Source organism: Loxodonta africana, chromosome 2 (assembly GCF_030014295.1).
Source record: "Loxodonta africana isolate mLoxAfr1 chromosome 2, mLoxAfr1.hap2, whole genome shotgun sequence".
NCBI classification, from domain to species: domain Eukaryota; kingdom Metazoa; phylum Chordata; class Mammalia; order Proboscidea; family Elephantidae; genus Loxodonta; species Loxodonta africana.
Window position 1 is genome coordinate 199,872,358 of NC_087343.1, and position 13,064 is coordinate 199,885,421.

Here is a 13,064-nt window from a genome sequence, read left to right on the forward strand (position 1 = left end):
ATATGGACCCTGATAAGGAGCCCTGGTGGCCAAATGAAATTTTATATTTTCCTGGTGAATTAATTCTTAAAAAATTATGAAACAGCTCCATCTCTAATAATTTTTTTCTTAAAGCATGTTTTTTTCTTTTCTTCACATATAATCTGATATACCTCTGCTTTGATTAATATTTGTCTGGTATATATTTTTCTGTCTTATTTTCAGTGAAGAGCTCACAGAATTTATGTTTTCTTTTGTGAATTGCAACAGTTGGGATTTTTTAATTCAGTCTGACATTCTTTGTCTTTTAACTAGCAGATTAAGTCCTTTTATATTGATTGTGATTTCTGACATATTTGAGTTTACATTAATTGTCCTATTATTTTTTCATCCTTCCTGAAATTATCTATCTTTTTATTATATTCTGCCTCAAAGAGTAATTACGTGATATGTTTTCTAAAAAAAAGTGAGTAAACAATAAGTTTTTCTTGGTCATAGAGTCAGCTTTCTTAAGTTTTATATGTGATTAATTTGGAGAAGTACACCATGGAAATGATATGTGGTAAAGGAAATACTTAGTTATATGCCTCTGGAATTGTAAGCAATTCTATTTCCATATAATGAGTTATTATGATTTTATTTTTATAACCCATTGACCTTTAATTTTCAAAGAAAATTAGTAAGTCTGAGCAATACTAAACAACAATCCTGAGATAGAGCTCCGGTTCTTCCTCCTTCTTACTTATCTTCTCCTCTTTACTTACCTCCTGTCCATAGACTGGATTGCAACTCTCGACTCTGATCAGAATGCTGAATGGAACATGATATATTTCCAGCATTTTATTTTATTTTAAAGGAAGTCTCCACATCAAGCATGCCCCATCTGTCTGCATTCATTTTGGAGTCTGAGGGCAAATCCTGTCCCTGTGGACCGTTCTACGTCCCTGCGGACTGAGGGAATCAGCCCAAGGGCTGACAGAGTACTTCAGGTTCCAGGACTGATGGAACCTGACTTTTTTTTTATGCCTGACTGTTCCTAAGCACTAAATATAATGAAGCTAGCTTCCTCCATAAACATATCCTATGATAGAAATAAGAGAAGTTGAGCCCAAAGCTGGGGAGAAAACAGAAAAGGGTAAAAACAAAGATCATGTCCCAAGGCCACAGCAGTTCTGTACCAAGTTCAGCAAACATGATAGGTGTTACTCTCTCTCTATCCCCCTTCTCCTCTCTCCACTCCCTTCTCTCTCTCCGCTCTCCTCTCTCTTCTTTTCTCTTTTTCTTTCTTCCTCTCTCTCTATCTCATCCTCATTCTCTCTTACACACATTTACTTACGGATTGCTGCCCTAAGCTTTTCCATTGTCTTTGTTTAGTCAACATTTATTTAGCAACCACTATAAGCCTTTTTTTTTATAAGCCTGACTGGAAGCCCTGGTGGCTTAGTGGTTAAGAGCTACTGCAGCGACCCAAAAGGTCAGAAGTTCGAATCCACCAGGTGTTCCTTGGAAATTCTATGGGCGGTTCTACTCTGTCCTGTAGGGTCTCTATGAGTCAGAATTGACTTGACAGCAATGGGTTTGGGTTTTTTTTTTTTTTTAATGCCTGACTATTCCTAAGCACTAAATATAATGAAGTGAATTAGACAGAACTCCTTGTAATGAGGATCTCACTGACTAAAGAGGGAGATAAATGTAAACAAATGAATTTCATTGTGAAAAGTACAACTATGGAAGCACAGTCAAGTTGGTACAGAGAAGTGATTAATCGTGGGAAGTCACAGGTGACATTTGCACACTGTTGTGTCAGGTTAGTAGGTTTACAAGTGGGAGAGGGGGAGAAGCATGCCAGGCAGGGGGGTAAATGCATACCATGGTCTGGAGTGTTGCCAGGCTGTGGTGTGTTCAAGGGCCTATGAGCATTTGGTGTTTCTGGACTGTGAGGTGCAAAGAAGGACAAGTCTGAGATGAGGTCTGAGTGAAGTGCAGAGGCAGGCTATGGAGACTATGAGTGCAGTGACCTAAAAGGTTTGGACCATTGCCTCTGTAGGCACTGAAGGCATTGTAAGCCCTGTAGGGCTATTGACTGACTTCTACTGGGTGAGAGTTATGACCAGGCTTGCATCATACAGAACCCCTCAAAACAGCTGCATGGAGAAGGGATCACAAGGACCCCTCAGGAGCATAAAGGTCATCCAGGTAGCCACTGAATTCATTGTAGTGGGAGAAGATAAGGGCTGGAGCAGAAGGAATCTATAACAAGGAAAGAAAACAGATACAGGAGCTATTTGTGAGGTTAATCAATAAGACTTACTGGAGATTGAGGAAAGGTTAAGCCTGACCACCAGACTTGTGAATTAGTAGGTTAAGGAGAGCATCCCTTACAGAAGTAATCTAGACATGATCAGTTGTTATTGCCCATTATCCACCCCAAATAGAACTGACCCTCTATATGCTGTTCTCTGCCTTTCCCCAGGGCCTAGACTTGTGCACAGAACCTAATAGATGTTTCTTGAATGAAACAATGATGATGCAAGAACTTTGTTGTTGTTATTGTTTTTAGGTGCCGTCGAGTCGGTTCCAACTCATAGTGATGCTATGTACCAAAGAACAAAACACAGCTTGGTCCTGCACCATCTTTATAATCCTTGTTATTCTTGAGACCAATGTTGCAGCCACTGTGTCAATCCATCTCCTTGAGGGTCTTCCTCTTTTCTGCTGACCCTGTACTTTACCAAGCATGATGTCCTTTACGGGGACTGATCCCTCCTGACAACATGTCTAAAGCACATAAGACGCAGTCTCACGGCCTTGCTTCATCTCATGGCCTTGCTTCTAAGGAGCATTCTGGATAGATTTGTTCGTTCTTTTGGCAGTCCACAGTATATTCAATATTCTTCACCAACACCACAATTCAAAGGTGTCAATTCTTCTTCAGTCTTCCTTATTCATTGTCCAGCTTCCACATGTATGTGAGGCAATTAAAAATACCACGGCTTGGGTCAGGCGCACCTTAGTTTTCAAGGTGACATCTTTGCTTTTCAACACTTTAAAGAGGTCCTTTGCAGCAGATTTGCCCAGTGGAATGTGTCTTTTGATTTCTTGACTGCTGCTTCCATGCGTATTGATTGTGGATCCAAGTAAGATGAAATCCTTGACAACTTCAATCTTCTCTTCATTTATCGTGATGTGACTTACTGGTTCAGTTGTGAGGATTTTTGTTTTCTTTATGTTGAGGTTTAATCCATACCGAAGGCTGTGGTCTTTTATCTTCATTAGTAACTGCTTCAAGTCCTTTTCATTTGAAGCAAGCAAGGTTGTGTCATCTGCATAACGCAGGTTATTAATGAGTCTTCCTCCAATCCTGATGCCCTGTTCTTCTTCCTATCGTCCAGATTCTCTGATTATTTGCTCAGCATACAGATTGAATAGGTATGGTGAAAGGATACAACCCTGACACACAACTTTCCTGACTTTAAACCAATCAGCATCCCCTTGTTCCGTTCGAACGACTGCCTCTTGATCTATGTACAGGTTCCTCATGAGCACAATTAAGTGTTCTGGAATTTCCATTCTTTGCAATGTTATCCATAATTAGTTATGATCCACACAGTCAAATGCCTTTGCATAGTCAACAGAACACAGGTAAACATCTTTCTGGTATTCTCTGCATTCAGCCAGGATCCATCCTGGACATTTGCAATGATATCCTGGTTCCACATCCTCTTATGAATCTGGCCTGAATTTCTGGCAGTTCCCTGTCAATATACTGCTGCAGCCACTTTTGAATGATCTTCAGCAAAATTTTACTTGCGTGCGATATTAATGATATTGTTCGACAATTTCCGCATTCTGTTGAATCTCCTTTCTTGGGGATAGGCATAAATATGTATCTCTTCTAGTCAGTCGGCCAGGAAGCTGTCTTCCAGATTTCTTGGCATAGACAACGGAGCACTTCCAGTGCTGCATCCATTTATTGAAATATCTCCATCAATTCGTGGAGTCTGGTTTTTTTCCAATGCCTTCAGTGCAGCTTGGACTTCTTCCTTCAGTACCATTGGCTCCTGATCATATGCTACCTCTTGAAATGGTTGCATGTCAACTAATTCTTTTTGGTATAATGACTCTGTGTATTCCTTCCATATTCTTTTAATGCTTCCTGCGTCTTTTAATATTTTCCCCCATAGAATCCTTCACTATTGCAACTCGAGGCTTGAATTTTTTTCTTCAGTTCCTTCAGCTTGAGAAACGCCAAGCGTGTTCTCCCCTTTTGGCTTTCTAGCTCTAGTTCTTTGCACATGTCACTATAATACTGTACTTTGTCCTCTTGAGCCACCCTTTGAAATCTTCTGTTCAGTTCTTTTACTTCTTCATCTCTTCTTTTTGCTTCAGCTGCTTGACATTCGAGAGCAAGTTTCAGAGTCTCCTCTGACAACCATTTTGGTCTTGTCTTTCTTCCCTGTCTTTTTAATGACCTCTTGCTTTCTTCATGTATGATGTCCTTTATGTCATTCTGCAACTCATCTGGTTTTTGGTCATTAGTGTTCAAGGCATCAAATCTATTCTTGAGATGGTCTCTAAATTCAGGTGGGATTGTACTCAACATCATATTTTGGCTCTCGTGGACTTGCTCTGATTTTCTTCAGTTTCAACTTGAACTTGTATATGAGCGATTGATGGCCTGTTCCACAGCCGGTCCCTGGCCTTGTTCTGACTGACGATATTGAGCTTTTCCATTGTCTCTTTCCACCAATGGGGTCAATTTGATTCCTGTGTATCCCATCTGGGGAGGTATAGTCGCCGTTTATTTTGGTGAAAAAAGGTATTTGCAATGAAGTCATTAGTCTTGCAAAATTCTATCATTCGATCTCTGGCATTGTTTCTATCATCAAGGCCATATTTTCCAACTACCGATCCTTCTTCTTTGTTTCCAACTTTCGAATTCCAATCACCAGTAATTATGAATGCATCCTGACTGCATGTTCGATCAATTTCAGACTTCAAAAGCTGATAAAAATTTTTAATTTCTTCTTCCTTGGCCTTAGTGGTTGGTGGGTAAATTTGAATAATAGTTGTATTAACTGGTCTTCCTTGTACTTCACAATAGATCTTGAAATGTTCGTTTTGATGATGAATGCAACACCATTCCTCTTCAAGTTGTCATTCCTGGCATAGTAGACTATATGATTGTCTGATTCAAAATGGCCAATACCAGTCCATTTCAGCTCATTAATGCCCAGGATCTCAATGTTTGTGTGTTCCATTTCATTTTTGACAATTTCCAATTTTCCTAGATTCATACTTCATACATCCCATGTTACAGTTATTAATGGATATTCTCAGCTGTTTCTTCTCATTTTGAGTCGTGCCACATCAGCAAATGAAGGTCCTGAAAGCTTTACTCCATCCACGTCATTAAGGTCAACTCTACTTTGAGGCGGCAGCTCCACCCCAGTCATCTTTTGAGTGCCTTCCAACCTGTGGGGCTCCTCTTCCAGCACTCTATCAATGTTCTGCTGCTATCCATAATGTTTTCACCGGCCAATTCTCTTCAGAAGTAGATCGCCAGGTCCTTCCTCCTAATCTGTCTTAGTCCGGAAGCTCAGCTGAAACCTGTCCTCCATAGGTGACCCTGCTGGTATCTGAATACTGGTGGCATAGCTTCCAGAATCACAGCAACACACAAGCCCCCACAGTATGACAAACTGACAGACACGTGAGAGATGCAAGCACTAAGGAAGGGATTCCGGATAAGATGGCATAGATGCATCTCTCACTTCTCCTCTCTCAAAGAAAGTAAAATTGTAAAACATGAGTAATGTGCTCCCTCAAACAATGGACTATATGAGACCAAACAGGCAACTTTTACCCAAAAGTAAGTGTGAGAAGGCAAGGAGGGGAAAGGAAGCTAGATCAATGGAAACAGAACGGAAATACTGAGAATGCTGACACGTTGTAAAAATTGTAACCAATGGCATGGAACAATTTGCATACAAATTGTAAAAGGGGAACCTAATTTGCTGTGTGAACTATCACCTAAAACACAATAAAACATTATTTAAAAAAATAATAAGGCAATTGGTCTGACACCTGCAACTCCCAGCTGAACCAGCAGCCATACACGCAAGCATCCAAGGTAGTGATGTCTTTCACCCTCAGGAGGACATGGCCCTCTGCAATGAAGTCCTTCATGAACTCAGTTTTCCCGTGATAGGCTCTCATCTGCATATATGCCTGGTCTTTCCCATCCCTGTAAATGTGGACCGTGGTAGAGAACTGATTCCTAAAGAACCGTACCTCCATTGCATCAGCACTCATCTCAGGAGAGAGGAAGCAGGAGAACAGACAAGACATGCCAACATAGTCTCATAAGTCCACTTCATCCGAGTCTCCTGTGTCCACTTGATCCAAGAAGCTCATTCTTCACCAGTGTCATTTTCCATCCCCTAGTCCAGTCTAATCCCTGTCTGAAGAGTTAGCTTTAGAAATGGTTCCTGTCTTGGGCTAACAGAAGGTCTGAGGACCATGGCCTCCGGGGTCCCTCTAGTCTCAGTCTGACCATTAAGTCTGGTCTTTTTATGAGAATTTGGGGTCTGCGCCCACTGCTCTTCTGCTCCCTCAGGGTTTCTCTGTTGAGTTCCCTGTCAGGGAAGTCATCGGTTGTGGCCAGGCACCATCTAGTTCTTCTGGTCTCAGGCTGATGTAGTCTCTGGTTTATGTGGTCCTTTCTGTCTCTGAGGCTCATAATTTCCTTGCGTCTTTGGTGTTCTTCATTCTTCCTTGTGCCAGGTGGGTTGAGACCAATTGATGCATCTTAGATGGCCACTTGCTAGCTTTTAAGACCCCAGATGCCACTCTCCAAAGTGGGATGCAGAATGTTTTCTTAATAGATTATATCATGCCAATTGACTTAGATGTCCCTGAAACCATGAGGACCTGAAACCATGGTCCTCAAACCCCCGCTCCTGCTATGCTGCCCTGTGAAGCATTCAGTTTATTCAGGAAATTACTTTGTTTTTGGTTTAGTCCATTTGTGTTGACCTCTCCTGTATTGTGTATTGACTTTCCCTTCACCTAAAATAAAACTTATCTACTATCTATTAGTGAATACCGCTCTCCTTCCCTCTCTCCCTCCCCCCCTCGTAACCATCAAAGAATATTTTCTTCTCTGTTTAAACTCTTTCTCCAGTTCTTAAAATAATGGTTTTATACAATATTTGTCCTTTTGCAATTGAATAATTTCACTCAGCAAAATATCTTCCAGATTTCTCCATGTTATGAAATGTTTCATGGATTCAACATTGTTCTTTATCGATTCTTAGTATTCCATTCTGTGATTATACCATAGTTTATTTATCCATTCATCCATTGATGGGCACCTTGGTTGCTTCCAACTTTTTGCTATTATAAACAGTGCTGCAATGAACATGGGTGTGCATATATGTTAGTGTAAAGGCTCTTATTTCTCTAGGATATATTCCAAAGAGTAGGATTGCTGGATCGGATGGTAGTTCTATTTCTAGTTTTTTAAGGAAGCGCCAAATCGATTTCCAAAGTGTTTGTACCACTTTACATTCCCATCAGAAGTGTGTAAGTGTTCCAGTCTCTCCACAAGCTCTCCAACTTTTATTATTATGTGTTTTTTGGACTAATGCCGGCCTCGTTGGAGTGAGATGGAATCTCATTGTGGTTTTGATTTGCATTTCTCTAATGGCTAATGATCGTGAGCATTTCCTCACGTATCTGTTAGCGGCCTGAAAGAATGTCTTCTTTAATGAAGTGCCTGTTCATATACATTGATGATTTTTTAATTCAGTTATTTGTCTTTTTGTAGTTGAGTTTCAGCAGAATCACGTAGATTTTAGAGATCAGGCACTGATCGGAAATGTCATAGCTAAAAACTTTTTCCCAGTCTGTAGGTAATCTTTTTACTCTTTCCGTGAAGTCTTTTGGATGAGCACAGGTGTTTGATTTTTAGGAGCTCCCAGTTATCTGGTCTCTTAGGCATTTTTAGTAATGTTTTGTATTCTGTTTATGCCATGTATTAGGGCTCCTAACGTTGTCCCTATTTTTTCTTCCATGATCTTTATCATTTTAGACTTTATCTTTAGGTCTTTGATCCATTTTGAGTTAGTTTTTGTGCATGGTGTGAGGTATGGGTCTTCTTTCTTTCTTTTTTTTTTTTTGCAGATGAATATCCAGTTATGCCAGCACCATTTGTTAAGAGACTGTCCTTTCCCCAATTAACTGACTTTGGGCCTTTGTCAAATATCAGCTGCTCATATGTGGATGGATTGATGTCTGGATTCTCAATTCTCTTCCATTGGTCTATGTGTCTGTTGTTGTACCAGTACCAGGCTTTTTTGACTACTGTGGTGGTATAATCGGTTCTAAAATTGGGTAGAGTGAGGCCTCCCACTTTGTTCTTCTTTTTCAGTAATGCTTCACTTACCCGGGGCCTCTTTCCCTTCCGTATGAAGTTGGTGGTTTGTTTCTCCATCTCATTAAAAAATGTCATTGGAATTTGGATCGGAATTGCATTGTGTCTATAGATTGCTTTTGGTAGAATAAACATTTTTATAATATTAAGCCTTCCTATCCACGAGCAAGGTATGTTTTTCCACTTTTGTAGGTCTCTTTTGGGTTCTTGCAGTAGTGCCTTGTAGTTTTGTTTGTATGTCTTTTACAACTCTGGTAAGATTTATTTCTCAGTACTTCATCTTCTTGGGGGCTACTGTAAATGGTATTGATTTGGTGATTTCCTCTTTGATGTTTTTTTTGTTGGTGTAGAGGAATCCAACTGATTTTTGTATGTTTATCTTGTATCGTGGTACTCTGCTTAACTCTGCTATTGGTTTCAGTAGTTTTCTTGAGGATTCTTTAGGGTTTTCTGTGTATAAGATCATGTCATCTGCCAATAGGGAGAGTATTACTTCTTCCTTACCAATCTGGATGCACTTTATTTCTTTATCTAGCCTAATTGCTCTGGCTAGGACCTCCAGCACAATGTTGAATATGAGTGGTGATAAGGGGCATTCTTGTCTGGTTGCCGTTCTCAAAAGGAATGCTTTCAGAATCTCTCCATTTAGGATGATGTTGGCTGTTGGCTTTGTATAAATGCCGTTTATTATGTTGAGGAATTTTCCTTCTATTCCTATTTTGCTAAGAGTTTTTATCATGAATGGGTGTTGGACTTTGTCAAATGCCTTTTTTGTATCAATTGATAAAATCATGTGGTTCTTGACTTTTGTGTTATTTATATGATGGATTACATTGTTTTCTAAAGTTGGACCATCCCTGCATACCTGGTATAAATCCCACTGGTCATGGTGAATTATTTTTTTGATATGTTGTTGAATTCTATTGCCTAGAGTTTTGTTGAGGATTTTTGCATCTATATTCATGAGGGATATAGGTCTGTAATTTTCTTTTTTTGTGATGTCTTTAGCTGATTTTGGTATCAGGGATATGCTGGCTTCATAGAATGAGTTAGGGAGTATTCCATCCTTTTCTATGTTTTTAAATACCTTCAGTAGTAGTGGTGTTAACTCTTCTCTGAATTTTTGGTAGAACTCTTTAGTGAAACCGTCAGGGCCAGGGCTTTGTTTTTGTTTGGGAGTTCAATCTCTTTTTTTGTTATGGGTCTATTTAGTTGTTCTACTTCTGTTTGTGTTAGTTTAGGTAGGTAGTGTGTTTCTAAGAATTCATCCATTTCTTCTAGTTTTCAAATTTGTTGGAGTACAATTTTTCATAGTAAATCTGATATGATTCTTTTAATTTCAATTGGATATGTTGTGATATCCCCCATCTCATTTCTTATTCAGGTTATTTGTTTCTTTTCCTGTTTTTCTTTAGTCAGTCTGGCCAATGGTTTATCAATTTTGTTCATTTTTTCAAAGAACCAGCTTTTGGTCTTAACTCTTTGAATTGTTTTTCTGTGCTCTAATTCATTTAAGTCTGTTCTGATTTTTATTATTTGTTTTCTTCTCGTGCCTCATGGTTTCTTTTGTTTCTCTCTTTCTATTTGTTCAAGTTGTAGGGGCAGTTCTTTGATTTTGGCCCTTTCTTCTTTTCAGATTTGAGCATTTATTGATATAAATTGGCCTCTGAGCACTGCTTTCACTGTGTCCCAAAGGTTATAATAGGAAGTGTTTTCATTCTCATTAGATTCTATGAATTTCTTTGTTCCCTCCTTAATGTTTTCTATAATCCAGTCTTTTTTGAGCAGGGTATTGTTCAGTTTCCAAGTAATTGATTTCTTTTCTCTGGTTTTTCTGTTATTGATTTCTAGTTTTATGGCCTTATGGTCAGAGAATATGCTTTGTAATATTTCAATGTTTTGGATTCTACAAAAGCTTGCCTTATGACCTAATATGTGGTCTATTCTAGAGAAGGTTCCATGTGCAATAGAAAAGAAAGTATAATTTGCAGCTGTTGGGTGGAGTGTTCTGTATATGTCTACGAGGTCAAATTGGTTGATTGTGACATTTAGATTTTCCGTGTCTTTATTGAGCTTCTTACTGGATGTCCTGTCCTTCACTGAAAGTGGTGTGCTGAGTCTCCTACTATAGTTGTGGAGCTGTATATCTCACTTTTCAATGCTGTTAAAGTTTGTTTTATGTATCTCACAGCTCTGTCACTGAGTGCATAAATATTTAATATGGTTATATCTTCCTGGTAGATTGTCCCTTTAATCATTATATAGTGTCCTTCTTTATCCTTTGTGGTAGATTTAACTTTAAAGTATATTTTGTCAGAAATTAGTTTTACCACTCCTGCTCATTTTTGATTGTTCTTTGCTTGATATATTTTTTCCATCCTTTGAGTTTTAGTTTGTTCATGTCTCTAATTCTACGGTGTGTCTCTTATAGGCAGCATATAGCTGGATTATGTTTTTCTATCCAATCTGCAACTCTCTGTCTCTTTATTGGTGCATTTAGACCATTTACATTCAGTGTAATTATAGATACATATAATTTTTTTTTATGAGTTTAGTGCTGTCATTTTGATATCTTTGTTTGTTGTTGACAATTTCATTTTCCACTTACTTTTTTATGCTGAGAAGTTTTTCTTTGTAAATCCTGTGTTCCTCTTTTTCATTGTAGTTGAATTTATTTTTGCTGAGTCCTCATGTTTATCTTGGTTTTTATTTTGAAGTGTGGGATTGTTAGTCCTCTTTGTGGTTACCTTAATATTTACCCCTATTTTTTTAAGTATAAACCTAACTTGTATCTCCCTATATCGCCTTGATTTCCTCTCCATATAGAAGATCTATGCCTCCTGTATTTAGTTCCTCTTTATTGATTATTGTCATCCTTTACATAATGACATCAATGATTCCCTGTTTTGAGCATTTTTTTTATTAATCTTATTTTATTTTTATGATTTCTTTATGTGAGTTGATATCAGAATGTTCTGTTCTGTGTCCTTGTGTTATATATCTGATATTATTGATTTTCTGACCAAAGAATTTCCTTTAGTGATTCTTATAGCTTTGGTTTGGTTTTTGCAAATTCTCTAAGCTTGTGTTTATCTGTAAATGACTTAATTTCACCTTCATATTTGAAAGAGAGTTTTGCTGCATATATGATTCTTGGCTGGCAATTTTTCTCTTTCAATGCTCTATATATGTCATTCCATTGCCTTCTTGCCTGCATGGTTTCTGCTGTGTAGTCCAACCTTATTCTTATTGATTCTCCTTTGTAGGTGACTTTTTGTTTATCCTTGGCTGCTTTTAAAATTTTCTCTTTATCTTTGGTTTTGGCAAGTTTGATGATAATATGTCTTGGTGATTTTCTTTTGGGATCTACCTTGTATGGGGTTCAATGGGCATCTTGGATAGATATCCTTTCATCCTTCACAATGTTGGAAGTTTTCTGCCAACAGATCTTCAACAGTTCTGTCTGCGTTTTCTCTTATCCCTCCCTGTTCTGGAATTCCAGTCACACACAAGTTATTCTTCTTGATAGAGTGCCACATGATTCTTAGTGTTTCTGCATTTTTTTAATTCTTTTATCTGATTTTTCTTTAAATATATTGGTGCCAATTGCCTTATCCTCCATTTCCTCAATCCTGCATTCCAATTCCTCAATTCTGCTCCTTTGATTTCCTATTGAGTTGTCCAGTTCTGTAATTTTATTGTTAATCTGAATTTCTGAATGCTGTCTCTCTACAGATTCTTGCAGCTTATTAAATTTTTCATTATGTTCTTGAATAATCTTTTAATTTTTTCAACTTCTTTGTGTGTTCCTTGGCATTTTCTGTGCATTGCCTTATTTCATTTCTGATGTCATCCCTGATATCTTGAAGTGTTCTGTATATTAGTCTTTTGTATTCTACGTCTGGCAATTCCAGGAATATATCTTCATCTGGGAGAGATCTTGATTCTCTGTTTTGGGGGTTTTTGAAGCAATCATGTTCTGCTTCTCTGTGTGATTTGATATCGACTGCTGTCTCTGAACCATCTATAAGTTATTCCAATAATTATATTTGATATTTGCTCACTGAGTCTTATCTTCTTGTTTTGTTTCAATATACCCAAATGGGCTACTAGAGTGCGCTAACTTGATTGGTGGGGCCCTTGAACCACTTATGTCCTGTTACCAGATGGTTTGAGCTGTTGCCAGGTATATGAGCCTATGAGTCCATTCACTATTCTTGAATAAAATCAGCACAGGTGTCCTGATGGTCAGTCACCTAGTGTGTGGTGTAGGCTCTCTACTATCTTAGAGGAGTAGTGTTGATGGTTGTATGCTCCAGTTTCTGGTAGCAGCAGGGGGTAACACTCCAAGGAGTGCAGGGTGCTGACAGCCTTCCCCCACGTGCCAGTGAGGAAGGAGCATCTCTGTTCTCTAGAGCTCTCTGGTTGGTGGGCTCTGCAGCTGTACCGTAGGCCCCCAATGCTAGTACCTGTAAAGACTGGTAGGCACCACTATCCTCAGACCCCTTTCATGGGTAGCTAGGTGGTGTGGATTTAGCCTCAGCCCTCAGTTCCCTGCTGTGGGTAGGTGAGGGCTCTGTTTATTAGGTAGAGTGGTATCAGACTTCCAAAACCTGCCTCTCCACCACTCAGCTGAAACAATTACAGT

The 13,064-nt window shown here is 38.8% G+C and overlaps 1 protein-coding gene across 1 annotated transcript in view; it reads right to left on the bottom strand.

Moving 5' to 3' along the window:
* The window catches only part of LOC104846286 (butyrophilin-like protein 8), a 34,593-nt gene extending 28,185 nt beyond the window's left edge, over positions 1 to 6,408 (bottom strand). Inside the window, 2 exon segments of the mRNA XM_064279727.1 lie at positions 744 to 915; positions 6,046 to 6,408. Coding sequence (XP_064135797.1) covers positions 744 to 915; positions 6,046 to 6,330 — 457 coding nt within the window. The 5' untranslated portion in view covers positions 6,331 to 6,408.
* Positions 6,409 to 13,064: the final 6,656 nt, after the last annotated feature.